At 36.2% G+C, this 25,262-nt stretch overlaps 1 protein-coding gene across 1 annotated transcript; it reads left to right on the top strand.

The window, feature by feature from the left end:
* The first annotated feature begins 16,779 nt into the window (after positions 1-16,779).
* LOC114755665 (uncharacterized) lies at positions 16,780-18,528 on the top strand. Its single transcript, XM_028944530.1, has one exon. It carries the CDS (start codon positions 16,780-16,782, stop codon positions 18,526-18,528), a length of 1,749 nt encoding a protein of 582 aa, XP_028800363.1.
* Positions 18,529-25,262: the final 6,734 nt, after the last annotated feature.

Genomic DNA, 25,262 nt, shown 5'->3' with positions numbered 1-25,262 from the left:
TCTAGGTGATTGCTTTAACCCATTGAGTGATTTGTAAAGTTTACATGCAACTCTAGGCATATTTCTTTCTGATAGTCCCTGAGGAACTTCCATATACACTTCCTCTTCCAGATCTTCGTTGAGGAAGGCATTCTTCACATCTAGTTGGTGAAAGGGCCAATCTAGATTAGCTGCTAGAGATAGGAGTATTTGGATGGTATTTAGTTTTGCAACTGGGGAAAATGTTTCTTGATAATCTATCCCATAGGTCTGTGAATACCCTTTTGCCACTAACCGTGCCTTATACTTATTGATTGTACCATCAGGGTTGTATTTCTTTGTAAATACCCACTTACATCCAACTGTCTTCTTACCTTCTGGTAGTTGAGTAATTTTCCATGTCTGGTTTCTGTGCAAGGCATTAAGTTCTTCGTCAATAGCTCTTTTCCAGTGAGGATCACGAACAGCTTGTTCAAAGCCGGTTGGCAGCTGTTCATCATTCAGACAAGTAACAAAACTTTGCATACCAGGAGACAGTTTATCATAAGACACAAATTGGCTAATAGGATGTTGAGTACACCTTCTTACCCCTTTTCTCAAAGCAATGGGCCAACCAAGTTCATCCAGATTTGGAGCCTGAGTTGATGAGGGATGTTGCTCAGTACTAGAGGAGTCATACTGCTGCGAGTTAGGTCTTATTTCAGGTTCTGTATGTGGCTCTTCGCCCATTCCTTCAGTATCGTGGTCACTATGGTTTTGGGTGGTTTCTATTTCTGCAGGGGTTAAAACCGTGAGGTTTGGTGTAAGTGATACTGTGGGGTTAGGAGTAGGTTCTGTTTCATGTTATGACAAGTCCAAAATCTCCCATTCTTGTTCACTCTCCCCCTGAATGGGTGTTTTGGAATAGTAGCTTTGATGTTCATCGAAGGTGACATTCATTGTGACAAAGGTTTTTTTGAGAGTGGGGGAATAGCACTTATACCCCTTTTGTGAACTAGAGTACCCAAGAAAAATGCACTTGTGTGCTCTAGGATCTAATTTTCCCCTAGTATCATTGTGCACATAGGCAACACACCTAAAGACTTTTTGAGGAATAGTGACAAACAAGTGAGGTATGGGATAGCTTTCGGATAGGACTTGTATTGGGGTCTTGAAGTTTAAGGTCCTTGAGGGCAGTTGATTAATTAGATGAGTGGTAGTAAGTATGGCTTCTCCCCAGTAAAACTTTAGAACGTTTTTTGTCAGTAAAAGGGCTCTGGTGACATCTAATAGGTGTCTATTCTTCCTTTCTGCTGTACCATTTTGTTGAGGAGAGTTGACGCAACTTGTTTGATGTATAATACCGTGTTGTTTAAGATAAGATTGGAGGTTGGAGTTCATATATTCAGTCCCATTGTCATTGCGCAGGATTTTTAAAGAGGCTTTGAATTGGTTTTGTATCATTTTATGGAAGTTTAGAAAGGTTTGCGTCAACTCTGATTTGTCTTTAAGTAAAAACACCCAGGTTACTCGTGTGTGATCATCTATGAACGTGACAAACCACTTTGTTTGGGTTAGGTTGGGAGTACGTGAGGGTCCCCAAAGATCGCTGTGTATGAGTGAAAAAGGTTGAGAGAATTCGTGGGAATGCGAAGAGTAAGTGTTTCGAGTGTGTTTGGACAACTGACAGATTTCGCAAGGAATATAAAATGAATTTTTATTAACTAAAGCAGGAAACAATTTGGACACATAGTGAAAATTTGGATGGCCTAACCTATGGTGCCACAACAATAAATCTTTGCTAGACTCTGTAACAGACAAACTCTTGATGGTAAGTTGATGTGTTTTTGTCTCTCTCGTAGGCATCCATGCTCCTTCTTGGACACAGTACAACCCCTCTAGTAATTTAGCTTCGCCAATCATCTTCCTCGACCCCAAGTCCTGGAATAAACATACAACAGCAGAGAAGTTAACATGACAATGTTGAGTAAGAGTAGCTTTGCTGACAAAAATAAGGCTACATCTTAAATCAGGGGCATATAAGACTCTTTCCAAGACTAATTTATCAAATAAACAAGTTTCTCCAATTCCCCGAACTTTAATGAATTTCCCGTTAGCTACCTTGATGAACATAGGTATGGGACAGGGTTGTACATTCTGAATTAATTCTAGGTTACCATTCATTATGATCTGTTGCTCCTGAATCAACTATCCACATGTCCCTTTTATTAACAGAATTTTTAAGAGCCAAAATCGCATTACCTGTATAAGCCACATTACCCGTGGCAACCAGTGCCTCCTGATTGTCATGTTTGTCTAGTAGTTTTCTGAGAAAATCAATATCCTCCTTGCTCAATTTTTCATCGTACTCAGTTCTGGTTTCTCTGCTGGCTGAGTAGGCTCGATTCTCTTGCTTCCCTCTTCCTTTGGTATTTGGAGGCTTACCGTGGAGCTTCCAACATATATCCCTTGTGTGTCCAGTCTTCTGGCAGTGATCACACCATTTACTGCCCCTTCGGCTCTTATTCTCTCCAGGTTGCCCGTTCTTTGAGAAAAAGGCACCAACTTCTCCATCAATCAAGCTTGATGACCTTGGAGTGGAGAGTTTCTGTCGAGTTTCCTCTTGTTTGATTATAAAGAACACTTCTCAAAGACTTGGAAGTGTTTCTTGACCCATAATTCATCCCCGTGAAGCATCAAAGGCAGAACCGAGGCCAAGTAGGAATTTATAAATCCTTTTCTCTTCTTTTATTTTTGAATACAGAGTAGCATCAGCAGGACAAGACCAATCATGAACTTCATATGATTCGAGTTGTTGCCACAGAACAAGAAGATTCATCCAGTATTCAGTAACGGTGAGATTACCTAATTTCATATTGTCCAGACTTGTTTCAATTTCCAGACTTGCTGCTCTGTTCTTCATTGACGCGAACATATCCCAAGCAGCATCCCAAACTTCTTTCGTAGTTTGAAAAAGGGAAAAGCTTGCACTGATTTTGGTGGTCATTGAATTCACGAGCCAGCATTGCACCATTGAGTTTTCTGCCTCCCATTCTGCGTATTTCTTCTCATCCGACACTGCTGGTTTAAGTTTCTTTCCAGTTAGGTAATCTAGTTTCCCTTTGCCGATAACATAGAAGCGAACTCCATTGGCCCACTGGAGATAGTTGTGACCATTGAGACGGTGAATAGTGATCACACCTGATTGGGCTTCAATTGTCGCTTGCTGGTTTGCGGAAGAAGTCGCTGTTGCTACGGTGTTGTGCAACAAGGAGGAGGAATCGTCGCGGCCTGGTGGATCCAAGCTAAAGCCGAACCAAAATCAATCATATTTTCCGATACCGCTCTGATACCATGAAGAAGAATTGACTGGAAAGTCTATTTTATTCAATGAAAACCAGCGTACTTATAGTTACAAACTTACGGCTTAGTGGGTACTAAAAGATAAGATACAGAATCAATCTAAATTACACCAAATCAATCTGATTAGAAAAGAATAATCACAATAAAATCCTAATAATGCTAACCGAGATCTATGGACTGAATAATATATCAGTTTAATGATTGAATTACTCAATGGGCTTCGGCCCATATCAATATTATGTATCGAGGTGCCTCACTTGTCAACAAGTAGAGACCAAGCATTAGAAGCCCTCAGGACCCCTATAATCGTTGAGTATCCCGGAGTGGAAATGGGACACCATATCTATGGATTTTGTCATGGGATTACCTCATACATTGTCAGGTCATAATGCAATATGGGTAATAGTGGATCGTTTGACGAAGTCAGCTCATTTCTTAGCCATCAAGAAAGAGTATCAACTAGGGAAATTGGCACAGATATACATTTAGGAAATTGTGAGGTTGCACGGAGTACCCGAAATGATCATATCCAATAGGGACTCACAATTTCTCTCTATATTTTGGAAAGCACTATAGGAAGCCATGGGCACTAAGTTACGCTTCAATACGGCTTATCATCCTTAAACAGATGGACAAATAGAACGTACCATTCAAACGTTAGAGGACATGTTAAGAGCTTGTGCCCTAGATTTTAAAGGGAACTGGGATAAGTTATTGCCATTGGCTGAATTTGCTTACAACAACAGCTACCATTCCAATATCCAAATCGCTCCTTATCAAGCATTATACGGGAGGAAGTGTAGATCTCTGTTGTGCTAGACAGAATTGGGAGAAAGAGAGGTATTGGGCCCCGATCTGGTAGAACAAACCTCACAACAAATTAAGATGATTTGGCAAAGGCTGCTTACGACGTAAAGTAGATAGAAGAGTTATGCCAACATACGAAGGAAGCCTCTAGAGTTTGAAGTTGGAGACCATGTGTTTTTGAAAGTCTCTCCAACTACAGGTGTAGGAAGATCGATCAAAGCTCATAAATTGACACCGAAGTTTATCGAACCCTTCTAAACCCTATCAAGGGTTGGCCAAATGACTTATAGATTAGCCCTACCCCCTAATTTGAGCCAAATTCATAATATCTTCCACGTCTCTCAACTGAAAAAGTACCAGTCGGATCCCTCTCATGTCCTAAAATATGAAGACATAGAGCTAGGAGATAACCTCACCTTTGAGGTGAAACCGATGAAGGTGATAGATCAACATATCAAGCAACCACGGAATAAGACTATTTCGATGGTCAAGGTCATTTGGAAGGATCTAACTTAGGAGGAGGCTACATGGGAAAAGGAAGACAACATGAAGGCCAGATATCCAGAACTGTTCAAATAAGGTATGTTTCTAAATTTCGAGGACGAAATTTATTTAAAGGGAGGAGGAATTGTCACATCCCAAGAAATTTCATCTGGACATAGGGAATTAGAAATTGGGATGAGGGCCAATGTAGAAACTAGATGAGGGGATGAAACAACCTTTGATATAAAATCCCGATAAAGTCCGAGCTGGCATTTCTGTAATTATCGGTCTATGAAGGGCAAAATGAAAAATTTGGAGAAAAATTCTAGAAATTTTCAAAAAAAGGGAAAAATACAAATTAAAGGTTTTGGAATTTCAATTGAGGCCGGAAAGATAGAATTATTGTGAAAATAGATTATTATAGAATTTCTCGTAAACAGAGGTTTTTCAGAAAAATATTAGAAATTAGAGAAAGATAATTATTTTAATTAGTTAGAGGCCTCAATAATTTTGCAAAAAATATGAAAAAATCATCTAAATATTTGTTTGAATTTATAAAATTAGTTTCCAGCCTTGAAAGCTCAGGAATTAATTTTAGGGGATTTATTTTTTCCCCAGTGACATTGATAAAGGCCTAATAAGAGAAAATTCAAAATAAAAATCAAGAGGTGATGCTGCTCAAATTTCGGTCTAATCATGTGTTGTTTAGGGACGGATAGAGACCTTAAATATCAAGTGGAATAAGCTTGCTTAAGTGGTGTATGGAGTTGTTTTTGGAAGAAAATCAACCTAAGGTTTGTTATGCTTCATTTCGGCCAGGCACTATTCATGGGGCAGGAGATTGTTTTCATTGATTTGATGATTCCAATGGATTTAAAATATGTTTTTGTGTAGGATATACTATTGGGAAGTGTTTAAAATCATTAGAATCAAAAATGAAATTTTTGGAAGTCATATACCCCCTATTCGGCCAACATGATTTCATGGAGAAGGAGTTTGATTTTTAAAAATATGATTAGATATTTGAATTCCTCATGAAAAATTATATAGGATTGAGTTAAGTGATCATTGATCCTAAGGGAGGAACTATTTTGTTAAAAATCAAATAAAAAGGGAGGGGGGAATGTTCAGTTAAAGATAAAGTGTTGTATTTAAATTGTTTAGTTGTTAATGTAGTTGTATTTGTGCTTGAATCAATTGGTGTTGTGAGGAGGAATCCAAGGGAAACATAACCCCTTTGAGGAGACCAAATTAATCAAGTGATAAAAAGTAGCATTGAATTATAATTTGATTGTTTATCTTACTTGTTTATTGTGATTGTATTGTTTGCTTGGATTGAAGAATTGTGTTGTGATCTTGGTTGATTGGATAGCTTCGGATTATGCTTTGGCCAAATGCATTGAATTATGTTATTGTGGAAGTGTTGGTGTTCCTCTCCTAGCATGATATTAATTTTGATTATATGTGGTTTAATTATGCCTTGAGGTGTGATGACATGACACATTGTAACTTGCTTGATCTACATGATAATTATAGTTCAATTGCTACAATGATTTCTTTGAAATCTCATTCCTCCTATGTTAATTTATGTACCAATTAGGGGATGATTCATCCATTGGCAAAGGCAAGGAAATGGTATTGGGATGAAGGAGCCCTATGGAATTCATAATATTTTGAAAAGTCATGTAATGTTTTAATGAACTTTATGTTAAGCTGTAATGGATTTTGGATCGTGATATGATGTAAATTATATTTGTATAATGTATGTGAAGGCTGGATAATATGGGTCATGGAATGCTTTCATGGAATGGCACATGAAAATTGAAAATAAAATGCAAGAAAGGTATGACTAGGGGATAAAATTACCTAAATCAGAGGCAAACTTGTTTCACATAAAATAATGAGCAAATGATGGAATCTAGATCTGAAATTTTGCAAGCAAATAGAGCTCATTTTTAGCTTTAAAACGAGTAAGTAGATTATTACATTTGGAGTTTTGTGTTAAGAGTTATACCCTTCCAAAGTTGGGCTAAAATCCTAAAAAAATTAAAAATTGACCATATGAACATAACATTTTGTCAAATTTTCTGGTATTGTTCTGGGTAGATTTGAGTCCAATGAATATTTTTCCTCTAAAGAAATCTTAGCAATATTCACGTGAAAATTAGAACCACCTTATTTAGATTTTTCTAAAATTAGTTATGAATTTTTAAAATTGACCTAAATTCGGATGAACAGTGTACGGATAGATTCAAAGGAAAATTTTGGAATTGAAATTTCTCACTCGGAAACATTGGGTAATATGTTATAATGGTTCCAATTGATATATAATGGGGTAATAAAGGAGGTGTTACAAAAAGTCTTACTTTTCATGTCTATTTATGTAAAAACATACGAGAAAAGTGATTTTTTTTTAAAGGATTTTTTTGAATGTCCTCTACTTATTATTATTACATATAAAATTATTTTAATGTATCTAATGAAATTAATCAGAAACAGTTACACTGAATTTGTCAAAAAAAAAAAGGGTCTTTCCAAAGATCAATAAAAGAAATCGTCACAATTACAATCTAAAAAATCAACTATCAACTAACAAAATAATATCAGCACAATGGTTCTTTGTCGCCAAAAATCTTTTGAGAGCACACCTTAGATCACCTTGACGGAAATAACTTTCACCCGCGGTAAGCCCATACCTTTTAAAGATAAATGATAAGAAATGCATTAAATAAGAAAAATATCAAAATAGATTAGTTAATAGTGAGTTGTATAATCTGATGTTACATATGCTATACGACCTCAACCAAAACCATACTCATACCCCTGTACGCAAATATCTAGTTACTAAGTGTACAACAAATAACTTCTCTTAAAAAACTAGCAACACATTGGCTCATCATCATTTAATCAAAATCTTAAAGAGACCTTACCTTTTGATTTACCAAAAAAATATTGAAAATAGAATTAAGAAAAAAGTGTAGCAGCAGTACTCAAACAAATAAGTTTTCCATCAAGCACATGAACATATCAATGCTGCAAGTAAGCTCCAAAGATACAACAATATTAGGAGGGCTGTCTACCAAACTTCAAAGACTATATAAAGTATATTACTGTGTCAAATAAAACCAAATTATAGCTGTATAATTCTAGACAGAAAAAGGTTTAGTTTCCTTTTATAACTTATTGATCAAAACTGGTTCAAGGGCAGCTAAATGGTAAGTAAACATTCATAAAAACATTGTCTTACATGAGCAAAAAGAAAATGAAAAGAATGAGACCCCTAAAATGGTCTGATTACATTAGCTTGGAATCTTATACTGTAATTTTTCCCTGTAGATTAAATTTTTTCCAATGATAGATAATCAATGAACAAGCATAAATATAATAGAACATGTAATTTATGATCTAAGAAAGCCCAAAGGCCAAAAAAAGGAACACAGGTGTGAACACCTAATTTCATCCGGGCCCCACAAAATTACTAAATTAAAGAAAAAGAAAAAAAAGAATAAGAAAAGGTTAATATCCTCCTTGATTCTTTTTTGGAGGCTAAGTTTGAGAAGTCCACCATATGGCAAATTAAAAAATAAAAATATCCCTCTTACAATAAATGGTAATAAAATAAAAGATAAGAATTAAAAGCCAATTTAAGAAATGTGAGGTGGACACATTAAGGAGGGAAATAAGAAAAATCAGAAAATAAAAATAAAGATTTTTCATTTAAGATGATTAGCTCCCCAATTTAGAAACATATTTTGGAGTTATGATATTAAAGAAAAACTAAAATTTTTTAAAAAAAATCATAATTTGATGATGATTTAGAGCTCAAATAGGAAGTTACATTATGAGTCATAATTAAAAATAAAATAAAAAACGAAAATTAAAATAAAAAAATTACAATTTGATGATGATTTGGTACTTAAATAGGAAGTCACATTATGAGTCATAATTAAGGAATTTAAAAAAACAAAAATTGGAGAAAATTGGAAAAAACCTAGGTGGAGCCTATAAATAGGAGAGTAAGGATTAAAGGAACTCAGTCAGAATTTTCCTGTAAAGAAAGGAGGCACGGTAGAGAGCTCTTCTATCATCTTATTTCATAGCGATAAGTTGTTTTGGGGGAAAGAGAGAGAAGGCCTAACTAGAGAAAAATTCTTTTTTCCATCTTCTTCTTTCTTCTACCCAAAGAAAGCCTATGCTCTTCTGATTGTTATCACATTTATAAGTTGGAGTAGCGATGGCTAGAGGGTTGGATCTAACATGATTTTAGTTAATCCTCACCACTTCCCTTTCTTTTTGATTTATTCAAAATATGTCTTTATCTATTTATCCTCACATGTACTCATTTCAATATCCACTTCCTTCTTTTTTATTTTCATTTTATTTCATTTATTCTATTTTTGGTTCATGCTTTTTTACCAATATTTGTATATGGTTTTTATTTATTGGCTTATTATGCAATGTATTTTTTTATAGCCAATCGACAAGTGAAACATCAAGTATGAATTTTCATTCCCATCTATTATGCTTAACTTGAGTTTCATGTTGACTTATTTTTTTGATGTTATTTCTTTTTGTTTTCAAGAGTGCTCCTCTTTTTAAAATCTTTACTGTGTGAGGTTTTTAAAACCTCCGTAGGTATCTAGATTCATTAGTAAACCGTGTGAGACTATGGGAGTCTCCGTAGGAATACCAATATGGTTATGCAAATTTTTCTTTTGAAATAAAAAGAAAGAAAATAAGTTTGGCACCATCTTTACAAATAAATAATAGAATAGAAATTTTTTTTAATATGTACAAGTAATCTCAAAATTTTTTTTGAGCAACGTGAGGTTTTTAGAACCTCCGTAGGCTCAAACGATTATTCTCCTGTGTGAGGTTTGTTAGATTTAAGGTTTTGATGATAACAAATTAAGGAATCTATGTTTTAGTAAGTTGATCAATCACCTAATTGATCAAAGGTTTATTGATCACATAATAGATAAAGTTCCTGTGTGAACAAATAACTTAGCAGAAATGTTAATTGATAACTTGATAGATAAATAAACTTGTATGTGTTGATTGATCATTGTTAACACTGTTTTGTATAGAAGTCTGCAAAAAATTATCGATCAATTGATCAATAATCTAATGATCAAACAACTGATAGATAATGAGACATAATTTTTGGTAAGTGTTTATCAATCACATAATCGATAAATAAGTCATCAATGAGAAGACAGATAAATGGTAAAGCTTCCTACTCTCGTTGCATTTTGTTTTGATCACCATTTATCGATCACTTTATTGATCACAGCTTTATCGATAACTTGTTCTGTCATTGCATATAATTTACCTGTTTATCGATATTTTCCTTCTGTTTAAGTATTTTGAAAAATACTTTATTGATCACTTGATCGATCAACAGTTTATCGATCAAATGATCGATCATTACCCTTTTACTGGATTAAATTGTGTTAAGTACTTCTTCGATCACTTGATCGATCATTGACTTATCGATAAAATGATCGATCATCCATTCTTCTGACTGTTCTATTTGCACATAACGTGATCGATCAAACATTTTCCTGACATTTCAAAACTAAGTTTCTCAACTATATTTTTATCGATCACTTGATCGATCAATCCTTAATTGATAACTTACTCGATCATCATATGCTCTGTGCCCTTTGTGAAAATCTTTGTTAAACTTCTTTTTTTATCAAATTTTCTATCATCCATTTATCAATAAAATGTTCGATCAATGCTCTTTGAAAGTAACTACTGACTTGCTTAGCTTTATCGATAACTTGATCGATCAAACATTTTTCGATCACTTATTTGATCAATAATCCAATTCTTTTAATAACAAGAAGCTACAGTGAAATTCAAAAATCTTCTGAATATTTCTCTTCGAGCTTTTCTCAGCCTTACTGTTTATCTTAATTCTCTATTTTAAGGGATTTAAAATCATAAGTGACCTTGAGCCTTTTTTCTAGATGATCTTTCTCAAGTCACTCTTTCCATTTATCTATCACTTGATTGATCATGAGTTAATTCATAACTTGATTGATAAATATAGTTATCTATTTCAAAATCTTTCATCTTAATTAATCAATAACGTAATCGATAAACCAGTTATTGATCATGACTTCGATCAAGGATGTTCAGTTCATAGTTATTGGATCTAATGTTTGATTGATTCCCTTCTCATCTACCATATGAATATTATTATCATTTGATCATTTATCTTCATAAGCTTCATTCTAAAAGAAAAAATCATTAGATTAAAGTATTGATACAGAATACGAAGCAAGCTCAACGATTATTTAAGTAGCCTGTAACCTACCATGTCAGAAGCATTAATGGCGAATACCGTTACAACTGGGAAAACACGCAATTGAACTCTCAACAGCTAGAAGCTCTTTCGTCTAACGGTTATTAAACTTCTCCAACTATAAAAGGTGTGAAGAAGCATTAAATGTTGTATTGAATACGCGAACTACCTTATGCAAAAACTCTTACTGTTGCATTCAATACTCTGTTTCTCCTTTACCGAGCTTTAGTGTTTCATAGTCATTTACTCTGTGAGAGAGACTAATACACCATCTTTAATCACTTTCTGAGTGTAACTTAAGAGTGTGGACTCTTGAGTGGGGTTATAACCTTACGGGTAGTAAGGGGAGTGATTGAAAAATCAATTGCTGTACCGAACTTCAGTGTTTCATAGTCATTTACTTTGTGAGAGAGACTAATACACCATCTTTAATCACTTTCTGAGTGTAACTCAAGAGTGTGGACTCTTGAGTGGGGTTATAACCTTACGGGTAGTAAGAGGAGTGATTGAGAAAATCAATTGTTGTACTGAGGCACCAAGAACCCGGTTAATCTTGGATCATAATGGAAATCTCAGAGGTGTTCTGAGGAGTGGATGTAGGTCAAGTGGTTAAGACCAAACCAGTGTAAATCTGGTGTCTTTGATCTGCGGTGAAATCTTTCTAACTCTAAGCTGTCTGTTTTTAATAATTTTATTGTTTTAATTCGGTTAAAATTTTTATAACTCATCCGATTCACCCTCCTCTTAGGTGAGACTACCACTAAAAAGGTTATGGGAACTTTCGCAGGGAGGATAATCCAAAATTTCCTTCAAAAAAAAATTTTTTAAATAAAAAAACTTGTTTTCATATATTAAGAAAATACAAACCCACAAAAAACGCCCTTTTTTAATTGAATAAATCTTTTCTAAAAAATACTAACCAAGTGACACATATTTTTACCCTTAAACTGTGTGGGCTTTGATCCCTCTAAAGGGTACGTAGGCCTTAAGTTTTTATCCTAGGTCAAGTCTAACATTATAAATATTTTTTCTGTTTTTTTGTAAATAAAAATTTTTTCTTTGTTTCTATATATCTTTTAGGGTAATTAAAATATAATTAAAAAGGCCATATTAATTTTGAGTAGTTGATTTAGGGTAACCGTTCTCTTCAACAGGTGTTATGGGGTGCCTAACACCTTCCCTACACACAATCGACTCCCGAACTCTATTTGGTTTTCATAAATCACACTTTTTTAGGTTCCCAAAATTAACCTTTTTTAAAATTTTGGTGGCAACTCCTCTTTCTTTCCCTTTTACGAGATGACTAGGATCTGGGTCCGACAACAGGTCATATATACTAGCAGAGTAACAAGCTTTGTGAGTTAATCAAACATGTCTTAATTCAATAAATCTGAAATGGAAAGTAAATAGAGGATAACATAAGATGCAAAGAGAAAATTGAAGTACCTTCTTGGGATATTAAACTCCTTTAGGTGGCTGAGTAATATGCTCTATCCTATTCACATTATCATGGCTAGAGTAAGTAGGTATGTTTATTTTCTAGAAACAATAATCTCATTCACTCAACATTTGCTCTATCACCAAAACAGATTTGCAACGGTATCAACCCATGTTACAACTAAGTATCAAAATCCCATATTGACATGTCACAAAAATAGTGTTTTAGGAGGGTATTTATAGAGAAAATTTCTGACCTCCCTCTCCTCATTTGTGGCACCAAATTTGGCCACCTAAGAGGCCATGTGACCTTCATCAAATGCTCCAAATTTTGTGATCTTGCCAAGTGTCTTGTTTCATGATTTTTTTATTGATATTTTGACTTAATTTGGGCTTAAGACTCCTTAATTGTTGGGCCACCATTTGCATGAAATTTTTAGGCCCTCTTGACCTAATATGAAGCCCAAATCTGATTTAAAAAGAAGAAAAAGTGGGGCCCATTCATAAATATTAATTTTTGATTAAAAATCACTATTTTGGTTACTATTTTTAAAAATAGTTCTAGGCCTCCAAAAATTTATTTTTCTCCATCAAAAACTCCTTTCTAATATATGAAAGATTTTTGGAAAATTTGAGAATTTGTCTTTGCTTCTAAATATTTATTTTGAATTTTCTGTGAAATAGGGCTTTATTGATAAGATTTCGGTAATAAATAGTTTAAAATTAATCTTTTTACCTTTATGGCCTGGAAAAAAATTTAATAAACTCAAATAAAACCTTAAATAATTTTCTCATATTTTTTCTAGAATTATTGAGGCCTTTACATATTTAAAATAATTGTTTTGGGCTAATTTTTCATGGTTTTTTTTTTTGAAAAACCTCTGTTTACAGAGAATTCTGTAATAATTTATTTCTATACTATTTCCACCTCTAGGGCCTCAAATAGGGTTTCAAAACATCTAATTCATATTTTAACTATTTTTTGAGCATTTTTTTGGAATTTTTTCATTTTTCCCTTTCTAGACCGATAATTTCAAAAATATCAGTCCAAACAAAAATCAAAACTTACCTCAAAAGTTGTTCTAGCTCTGAGTCTACTTTACTACTTGAACCTCTATCTAATTTATTATTCATATTTTTAGGGTCAAGTTTGGCGGGATGTGACATTTCTCCCTCCTTTAAAATAAATTTTATCCTCAAAATTTAAAATATACCTTAGGTGAAGAGCTCTAGGCAATGACTCTTCCTCTCATTTTTCTTTTCCCAGATTCTTCTTTTTGTAACAAATCCTCCCAAATTACTCTAGCCAGTGAGGTTAGCTTACTTCACAACTGCTTAACCTTTCGATCCATACTTCCTAATAGTCGTACTTCAAACGTCAAGCCTCCTTGCAATGCGTTACCATCATACTTAGTGATATGAGTAGGATTTGGTTGATGTTTCTTTTACTGGGAAACATGAAAGGCGTTATGTATTTGATTAAGATTAGGAGGTAGGTCCAATTCATAAGCTACTAGCTTAACTTTTAACAGAATTTGAAAGGGTCTTCAGCATTAACTATTTCGCCTTAAGGGTTTGACCGATTCTTGTGGTTCAACAACCTCTAACGGCTTCCTTCTTATGTCCGTCTAGCTTTTTTGCCTACTTTGTTCTGTTGACAATCTTTGTCAATCATCTTTATTTACCCTTAAATTTGATTTACCATCCTTGGACTATAAACTTTTCTTATACTTAGTTTAGTCGAACACAGTGGTGATTGGCACTTCCTACCATTTAAAGCTTCATACAGAGCCACCTATATATTGGAATAGTATCTATTACTATAAGCAATGTCTGCCAATAATAAATGCTCACTCTAATTTCTTTAAAAGCTTAATACATAGACTTGCCGCATATCTTTATGGTACTTTGCTGTCCTTAACAGGTGTGTTGGCATATCCAGTCATCCTTCTCTTCACCTTCTTATTTCATATTTAGTTTGTCTGAATGTACACTGTTCAGGACTTATAGCTCTTGGTCTAATCAACAATAATGGTATTTGTGAAAAAGTCAAGGGTACTCTCTCCGGACTAGTTAACCACTGGAGGGGGCTTCTATATCTCAAACTCATCCCTGATTATCCTAGTATCAAGCCTCAAGAGGAATCACCCTTGTAACATCCTTATTTTTATCTAGTATTTAATTAAATTTATAAATAAATATATTTTAGTATTAAGTTAAAAAGAAAAAGAAGAAGAAGTTAGATATAGGCAAATTATTATTATTATTATTTTAATAATGTTTTTGTATGTAATTGTGTGTATGTGTGGATGATATTCTAGAAAATTAAACCATAGTATAGAAGTCCCACATCGACTAATCTTTAGAGTGAAGGAGTTTGAGGAGCCTATATATAGGAGCTAGTGATTGGAGCTTGGAGTAAGTAAATAATTTTCGCACATATCTGAGGTAGTCTCAGAAAAGTGCTAGTTTTGATTTTATTAATCGTTGGATCGGACTGAAATTTGCTCAGTCCATTTGGGACATCCAAATCGTTAATTTCAACGGTTGGATCACCCTTTTGATCTCCGAGTTACAAGTTATTAGATATAAACTCTATTGTGGCATTTTCGAGGTTGGACTCTGGTTGTAGTTGACTGATAGCTAGGAGACCAGGTAACTAAATTTCTATCTGTTGCATGCTCTAGTATGAAGTTGGTGAGTGGCTTTATAACTAATTCTATAAAAGTATATTACGTTTTATATGAACTGTCTTGTGGGATGCTATTTTAAAAAGGATTGACATAGTTTGTATTGCAAGAAATTGGTGATCATGATTATGATGTGCTATTATGAAATTCTGTTGATTATGCATATAAATGTGTCATTTTGAACCCTGTGCATCTATTTTGGGTGGGGAAAGGAGATAATTGGAGTTATTGAGATTCATATACTTGCCACGTGGTATTAGCCTCCATACGGAGCTCTATGGTTGGCTGCTATTATTGTCCCACTAGTTCTTCGAGGGACTACGACACCCCACTAGTTCTTCGAGGGGGGACCCATGGTCCACCGAGTGCTTTGTGGTCTTTGACCGGTCCACATCATTCGTGTGGTGAGCTTGTTAGAGTTGCCAGTCAAATGGAAAGAACTTAGCCCATGGGTCCAGTCGGCGGAAATAAGGAGGATATAAGGATGGGTTTGGGTTCAGGAATTGCATATGACATGAGATATTCATTGATATTTATATCTTTTAAATAAATGACAAGTATGTTATCTCTTTTGAAATGTATCCATTGCATGAGACTGGTGGAAATATTTGTCTTGTATGATTATTGTGAGTTTAAATGTTAAATAAATGTTTATCAACTATTATTAACTCTGTGTATCCCACCTGACACCTCGCTAGCCCATGCTAGGGTGTGGGATAGGTAGGGATTTAGTTACTGAGACGTTGTCTCACTCCTGTTGCTTTACCATTTTCAGGAAACAATACGTTAGCGGGACCTTCGGGGAAGACTCCTGAGGCTCAATAACTGTAGCTGGCAGTGTAGAGCTTCTGGACCTTATTTTATGTAATCTTTTCGTATATTGCCACACATCAGGACTGCATTCATTTGGAACTTATTTTACCTTCTTATATTTTTATGTCGTTTGACTAAATGAACGTATTATACTTTCTATCTTTGGTTTATTTTGTTTGGACATTGGAATGGGGTGCTGGTAGTGGGCTTGAGACCCTTAGATTGCATGTGATTGAATTATTGTGGATCCACGATGTGATAATGGCAATTTTGGCAAGTTTAGTTGTTGCTAGTGTTGACTAAGATAGTCAAGTCTAAACTGCTATTATAATTTATCATTCAAAGGCATATTGTTTTATAACCATGTTTGCCATGATTACAACTATAGGTTATTCTTTTTCTAACCATGATAGTCTTAATTAAGGTCGAATGTTTTTCTATCATGGTTAGCCCTTTAATGATGTGATTGCTCTTAAATAACCATGATAGGGTATGTTTACTAGTTTTAATCTTTTCTATCATGGTTAGTTCTGGTTAGTAAGTGGTGATGTTACATTTTGGTATCAGAGCCATTGGTTTTTCCTTTTTGTGATTTTGAACCGCTTCCTGCATGCATATAGTGGCAATATACGAAGTTGCATAAACTTTCCTGAAATGTCCTTAGTTTTCTCATGTTTTCTTTCGTTTGGTTGTATTCATGGGTTCCATCCTTAGGTGGGGAGAATGGCAAGACCATGAAGGACTGAACCCATAGTAGAGGAGGCTTCTTCCTCTCCGGAACAACTTCTTAATCAACCTAATGATCAACTACCCGAGCAACCTCAACAGCAGAATAACGAGGTTCTACTGACGCAATTACGACAAGTAGTGGCTGAAGTCGTGGAAGAAAGGCTTAAGAAGCTGGAGGAGGATATGATGGGAAAAAGAAATTCAGAGATCAGAGCAGAGGAAAACCCAATTGAGAGTAAGAGTGTAGGTGACTTGCAGTCTAGAGAGCGAGGTGCTCCAAGTACTGAGAGCGGGAAAGAAACGGTCCAACAAACCCCACTAGTGGATGTTTCAATGAAAACAGTATGGAAAGATGTGAGCCATCATAATCCCCCGAGATTTAAGGGCGACATGAATCCAGTTGAGGCTGAAAGTTGGATTGATAAACTAGAGACCATTTTCAGAGCTGCCCCTTGCATTACTCAACATAAGGTGCAAGTAGCTATTGTGCTGTTAGAGGGACGAGCTAAGCGCTGGTGGGAAAGTGTGAGCCCAGCTGATGACTCACATGTTACTTGGAATGAATTCAAGAGGATGTTCTTCGATCACTATTTCCTGCCTGCCTTACGTCAAGACAAGGAATCAGAGTTCTTCGCCTTGCAACAAAACAATATGCATGAAGATGACTTCATTGCTAAGTTTATAGACTTGTCCAAGTATGTGACATTGTTGCGGAGGGATGAGGACTCAGGGTGGATGGCTAGGCAATTACGAGAAAGAGCTAGACCAGACTTGAAGCAACAACTGGCCTTGGTTCTAGTGACTGATTTTGGAGATATGTGTACCAACCTTCGAGTTGCAGCTAGGCGGACTCGTGAGGTTAAGGAAGCTTGTAAAAGGGATTCTCAAGGGCGGTTTTCCTCATACCCTGGACCAAGTGGAGGGGTTAGTAAGAGAAATAATACGGGCATAGGAAGTGTAGGTCCATATGGAAAGAATCGAAGTTTAAGCCACAAGAAGTCTGTACAGAAGGGCTCAGCCCAGAAGAGCATAATCTCAAGATCTCAGTCTAATAGAAACCCGATCACTCATCATGAATCAGTGATGTCAACCCCTACTATCCATGGACCTTGCTTACAGTGTGGAAGGAACCATCCTGGAAAATGTTGGGAATGCTACAAGTGTCACAAGATGGGGCACATTGCTCGTTATTGTCCTGAGAATCAGCATAACATTCAGAACTCCAGGGATACTCGATCAATAATGCCAGGCCGTGTCTTTGCTATTACTCAAGAAGAAGTAGGTGCTGCCCCTAACACCATCAAAGGTATGATATCCCTTCAGGGACATAATGTTGAAGCACTCTTTGATTCTGGTGCTACCCATTCCTTTGTTTCTCATAAATATGTCTTGCATTCTAATTTGCACATCTCGGAGATGCCTATTATTTTGAGTGTGTCTACTCCTGCGGGTTTTTCTGTTAGAACTACTCAAGCTTGTTTAAACCTTACATTAGACTTTAAAGGCCGTAGAACAACAATAGATCTAATTTGTTTGCCATTACAAGGAATGGATGTAATTATTGGGATGGATTGGTTATCACGTAATAATGCTGTACTAGATTGTAGAAAAAGAGTAGTTGTCTTCCCTGAAGATATGGTGCCTACAGAACCATCTAGTAGGTCAGTATTCTTATCCGCCACACGAGTAGATGAATGCATACGGAAAGGATGTCAAGCCTATGCGGTGTTCTTCTCAATACAAGTGGATACCGAGGAAGGAATCGATCATATTGACGTGGTTAGGGAATTTCCTGAAGTCTTCCCTAAGGAAATGACCGGGTTACCTCCTGAGCGAGAAGTTGAGTTTACAATTGATTTAGTACCAAGCACGACACCTATATCCAAGACTCCTTACCGAATGTCTCCATCTGAGTTGAATGAATTAAAAAGATAGATAGAGGAACTTCTCGAGAAAGGGTTCATTAGACCAAGCGTATCCCCATGGGGATCTCCAGTGTTGTTTGTTAAGAAGAAAGATGGAAGCATGCGTTTGTGCATCGACTATCGACAATTGAACAAGGTAACAATCAAGAACAAGTACCCCTTGCCTAGAATAGATGATCTATTAGATCAGCTAGTGGGATCTTCAGTCTTTTCTAAGATTGATTTGCGGTCAGGCTACCATCAACTTAGAGTTAAAGCAGCAGATATCTCTAAGACTGCTTTTCGTACAAGATATGGACATTATGAGTTTCTGGTGATGCCATTTGGGTTGACTAATGCCCCAGCAGTGTTTATGGACTACATGAATCGAATTTTTAGACCTTATCTGGACCAGTTCATAGTTGTATTTATTGATGACATCTTAATCTATTCAAAAAGTAAAGCAGAACATCGAGAACACCTAAGAGTTGCACTACAAGTGTTGAAAGATCACAAGCTTTATGCAAAGTTAAGCAAGTGTGAGTTTTGGTTGAAGGAAGTAAACTTTCTAGGCCATGTGGTTTCAGCAGAGGGGGTGGCAGTAGACCCGAGTAAAGTAGACGCTGTGCTGAAATGGGAGTCACCCAAGTCAGTTACAGAGATTAGAAGCTTTGTGGGATTAGCAGGATACTATCATAGGTTTATCAAAGGATTCTCTCAGATCGCCATGCCATTAACAAAACTGACAAAGAAAGATCAACCATTCATTGGACTGATAAGTGTGAAGCTGCATTCCAAGAGTTGAAAACCCGATTAACAACCGCACCTGTACTTACCATCCCTGACCCGAATCGACCATATACCCTATATACTGATGCCTCATTGAAAGGTTTAGGTGCCGTATTAATGCAAGATAGGAAGGCGGTAGCATATGCTTCACGACAGCTAAGACCCCATGAGGAGAATTATCCAACTCATGATTAGAACTGGCAGCAGTGGTATTTGCCCTTAAGATTTGGAGACACTATCTTTATGGTTCAAAGTTTGAAGTACTTAGTGACCATAAAAGCCTAAAGTATTTGATGGATCAGAAGGAATTAAACAACCGGCAGCGAAGGTGGCTAGAATTCCTAAAAGATTATGATTTTGAGCTGAGATATCACCCAGGGAAGGCAAACGTGGTCGCAGATGCCCTAAGCCGAAAAACGGTTCACGTACTCTGTATGAATCTGAGAGAGTACTACTTACTGGAGAGCTTGAGGGATAGCAGGGTTTTTCCTAGCTCACCTACCTTATTACAGTCGGATGTTAAGGTGATTGATTTAAGGAAGGAACTTATGGCTTCTCAATTGCAAGATGAGCACCTAAGGAGAATTAAGAAAGAGCTACAGAAAGGAGAGGTAAAGGATTATAGCCTTGGGGAGGATGGTATTTTAAGATACCAAGGGAAGGTGTGCATTCCAGGTAATGAAGAAATTAAGAGGCTGGTACTAGAGGAAGCCCATCGAAGTAAATATACCATGCATCCAGGAGCCACCAAGATGTATCATGACTTGAGACAACAATATTGGTGGCCAGGGATGAAGCGAGATGTGACGGAGTATGTACAGAAGTGTCTCACTTGTCAGAGAGTAAAGATCGAACATTTAAAACCCCCAGGTTTGTTGCAAAATCTAGATATACCCAAATGGAAATGGGAGAGTATCTCTATGGACTTCATTACGGGATTACCAAGAACGCCGGCAGGTTTTGATGCCATATGGGTTATTGTGGATCGGTTAACAAAGTCCGCCCACTTTTTACCCATTAAAATGAACTACTCGATGGAAAAGCTAGCACAGATGTACGTCTCAAAATAATTAGACTTCATGGAACCCCGGTAAGTATAGTCTCAGATCACGATCCCAGGTTCACATCAGGATTTTGGAAATCGTTACAAGAGGCAATGGGATCCAAATTGTGTTTTAGTACAGCTTACCACCCGCAGACTGATGGACAAACCGAAAGAACCATACAAACATTGGAAGATATGCTTCGAGCATGTGTTATTGAGTTTAGAGGGAGTTGGGATAGCCACTTATCATTAGCAGAGTTTGCTTATAACAATAGTTACCATTCTAGCATACAAATGGCACCATTTGAAGCATTATATGGCAGAAAGTGTAGATCGCCATTGTGTTGGACAGAGTTGAGTGAAAGGACTATTATTGGCCCTGAGTATGTGGATGAGACCACCAAGAAGATTGAAGTAATCAAACAAAAGTTGCTGACTGCACAAAGTAGACAGAAAAGCTACGCCGATCAAAGACGAAGACCGCTAGAGTTTGAGGTAGGGGATCATGTGTTCCTGAAGGTATCTCCTACTATTGGTATTGGTAGATCCATTAAAGCTAAAAAGTTGACACCCAGATACATCGGACCGTACGAAATCCTAGAAAGAATTGGGTCAGTAGCCTATCGCATTGCACTACCTCCACACTTGTCAAAGGTGCATGATATATTCCATGTCTCCCAATTGAAGAAATACCAGCCAGACCCATCACATATTATAGAATTAGAAGAGGTGGAACTACGAGAAGACTTGACTTATAAAGCAGAACCAGAGAGAATCCTGGATGTCAAGGATAAGGAATTGCGGAATAAGACTATTAGACTCCTCAAAGTCTTCTGGAAGGGCATGTCACATGGGGATACTACTTGGGAAACTGAGGAGAGAATGCGTCGTGACTATCCTCATCTATTCGATAAAGGTATGAACACGTCATCCTTTATTGAATTTTGAGGACAAAATTTCTTTAGGTGGGGAGAACTGTAACATCCTTATTTTTATCTAGTATTTAATTAAATTTATAAATAAATATATTTTAGTATTAAGTTAAAAAAAAAACAAGAAGAAGTTAGATATAGGCAAATTATTATTATTATTATTTTAATAATGTTTTTGTATGTGATTGTGTGTATGTGTGGATGATATTCTAGAAAATTAAACCATAGTATAGAAGTCCCACATCGACTAATCTTTAGAGTGAAGGAGTTTGAGGAGCCTATATATAAGAGCTAGTGAGTGGAGTTTGGAGTAAGTAAATAATTTTCGCACATATCTGAGGTAGTCTCAGAAAAGTGCTAGTTTTGATTTTATTAACCGTTGGATCGGACTGAAATTTGGTCAGTCCATTTGGGACATCCAAATCGTTAATTTCAACGGTTGGATCACTCTTTTGATCTCTGAGTTACAAGTTATTGGATATAAACTCTATTGTGGCATTTTCGAGGTTGGACTTGGTTGTAGTTGACTGATAGCTAGGAGACCAAGTAACTAAATTTCTATCTGTTGTATGCTCTAGTATGAAGTTGGTGAGCGGCTTTATAACTAATTCTATAAAAGTATATTACGTTTTATATGAACTGTCTTGTGGGATGCTATTTTAAAAAGGATTGACATAGTTTGTATTGCAAGAAATTGGTGATCATGATTATGATGTGCTATTATGAAATTCTGTTGATTATGCATATAAATGTGTCATTTTGAACCCTGTGCATCTATTTTGGGTGGGGAAAGGAGATAATTGGAGTTATTGAGATTCATATACTTGCCACGTGGTATTAGCCTCCATATAGAGCTCTATGGTTGGCTGCTATTATTGTCCCACTAGTTCTTCGAGGGACTGCGACACCCCACTAGTTCTTCGAGGGGGGACCCATGGTCCACCGAGTGCTCTGTGGTCTTTGGCCGGTCCACATCATTCGTGTGGTGAGCTTGTTAGAGTTGCCAGTCAAATGGAAAGAACTTAGCCCATGGGTCCAGTCGGCGGAAATAAGGAGGATATAAGGATGGGTTTGGGTTCAGGAATTGCATATGACATGAGATATTCATTGATATTTATATCTTTTAAATAAATGACAAGTATGTTATCTCTTTTGAAATGTATCCATTGCATGAGACTGGTGGAAATATTTGTCTTGTATGATTATTGTGAGTTTAAATGTTAAATAAATGTTTATCAACTATTATTAACTCTGTGTATCCCACCTGACACCTCACTAGCCCATGCTAGGGTGTGGGATAGGTAGGGATTTAGTTACTGAGACGTTGTCTCACTCCTGTTGCTTTACCATTTTCAGGAAACAATACGTTAGCGGGACCTTCGGGGAAGACTCCTGAGGCTCAATAACTGTAGCTGGCAGTGTAGAGCTTCTGGACCTTATTTTATGTAATCTTTTCGTATATTGCCACGCATCAGGACTGCATTCATTTGGAACTTATTTTACCTTCTTATATTTTTATATCGTTTGACTAAATGAACGTATTATACTTTCTATCTTTGGTTTATTTTGTTTGGACATTGGAATGGGGTGCTGGTAGTGGGCTTGAGACCCTTAGATTGCATGTGATTGAATTATTGTGGATCCACGATGTGATAATGGCAATTTTGGCAAGTTTAGTTGTTGCTAGTGTTGACTAAGATAGTCAAGTCTAAACTGCTATTATAATTTATCATTCAAAGGCATATTGTTTTATAATCATGTTTGCCATGATTACAACTATAGGTTATTCTTTTTCTAACCATGATAGTCTTAATTAAGGTCGAATGTTTTTCTATCATGGTTAGCCCTTTAATGATGTGATTGCTCTTAAATAACCATGATAGGGTATGTTTACTAGTTTTAATCTTTTCTATCATGGTTAGTTCTGGTTAGTAAGTGGTGATGTTACAACCCTCACGGCTTAGCATGTCATCTCATTCACATACCTCGAGAGGCATTACCCTCTCAGCTTAGCATCTTCCCTTTAGGCTTGGTTTATTCTGATCTTAGGAGCCACTATACTCTATTGTAAGCCTCTACAGGATCCACTATGACCGTGAAATATCATCATCATCATCGTTATCGTCATCATCATCATTATCACTATTACCATTATCAATATGCCACGTTAAGATCTCTAGGGGATCTTAGACCACAGGACTGAGTAATAAAATAAGTCACCTCCACTCCATGGGTAACTCGACTTATCACTCCTCAACAATGGTCATAGACACCAGTATTGTCTTCTTAGGCCTTACTTAATACCTCTTGTCAATGTCAGAATTCTTAGTCTTTCCATATTTCCTTAACCCTTGAGTTTAGTTACTTTAGATCACTTTCCCTTCATGGTGTCTCTTAAATCTTTAGGCACTGGCTCATCTGCTGATCTACCTTGCCTTAGGACTCCGTAGTCCTTACTATCTCTTATCAATTTGAAACAACATCGAGAGAAGACTTGTATCATCATATTCTCATTACCCTTCACTGTAGTACCCTGTTAGGTTCGAGAAGTATCTATCTCATAATACTTTCCCATTACTCTTGACCAATTTTGCTCTCCTCAGGGTGAGATCTACTTTGCGCATTGCCTCGACTGCTTCTCGTTATATTTGTTAGAGGATCTATCGTCATGGGAGGATGCATTGCTCATACCAAAGCAACTGTCTATCCACTATTTATAGTACTACTGATGGAGGACATATCACTGTCAACTCCATTCGATCTATTCATCTATAATTCCTACTGAGATTAACTTGCTTCGTAAGAGCAGCATTAATTCTGTGGTAGAGGAGCACATCTAATCTTAGAGAGGTACTTTATGGCCAAGATCTTCCTTGTGTTTAATCTCTGCTAGGGTACACTCCTCTATGTCATATCCCTATTAAAGGGAGCCTCTCCACTAAAATTATTTAATCTCGTAGGCAATGGCATTCATTAGTGGGGATTTTGTCTCTTAGGTTCCACACTAGCCTGAGTGCCGTTGTTGCACACTTTTAAGCACCTTAGGGATATAAAAGAGTACTATATAGTCGTTAACATAATTAAGGATTTAAACATTATTAGGCTTTAGGCATCATCAGCAACTTATTCATCTTTTATTACAATTTAGTTCCCAATGTGAACTTTAACTATTACATTATCATCTATCTCTATCCAACTTTATCCTCAAGAGAGATCTTGCCTAACACTAACTTCTTTTACCTCTTGACCATTCACCCCTTATGGTCAGATATTGATCCTTATACGCTAGTCACCTTACATACCAAATTATCATCTTGCTATGCTGTATCTGGTCAAGCACCTAACTCATCATTAATTCTTCATTCAATATCATCAAATCCTTATCCCTCTTGGTTTACCATCCCTTAGGAATTCTTCCTCTTATTCTAAGGTTTAAACAAATGATATGGGGGACGCACAAATTAGGTAGAATCAAGTAACGAATAGATGGCTGATCTAGGTAAGATCTTAAGAGAACCTGTCTCTTACAACCCTAGCCATGAAGACACCACAAGGTTGATCAATCCCTTGATACTGTTAGGTATTCTCAAGGGAATACAAGGATGCAAGCAAAGCTTACATAGAGAGAAATAAATTCAATTTTCATTCATCTAAGTCTGAAATTCAATTATAAAAAAAAAAACATATTCTTTACATAGGCAACCATAGAAGGCTCTAGAATTAACATCTTAAGACATAAATGCTAAGGATGATACCTCATTAATGATTATTTGACTATCAGAGGCACCATTTATTACATAGAAATAAAAGAAAATAACTTAAACTTCAAGAATAAGTCTGCTATTTAAAAATAGGAAAGTAGATTAAAACATGATCTTTTAGAACACTCCTTGACCAAAAAAACGAATTTAAATTATAATCAATTCATAATGATGCCTTCTTAATCCTTCTTAAAGGTTCTTGGACGTCACTTATGATCCTTGTCCAAGACACATGCTT

The sequence above is a fragment of the Neltuma alba genome, unplaced genomic scaffold (genome assembly GCF_004799145.2).
Source record: "Neltuma alba isolate B1F8T4 unplaced genomic scaffold, ASM479914v2 tig00010315_pilon, whole genome shotgun sequence".
NCBI classification, from domain to species: Eukaryota; Viridiplantae; Streptophyta; class Magnoliopsida; order Fabales; family Fabaceae; genus Neltuma; species Neltuma alba.
Note: the sequence above shows the minus strand (reverse complement) of the source record. Positions and strands in the feature narration are given on the sequence as shown.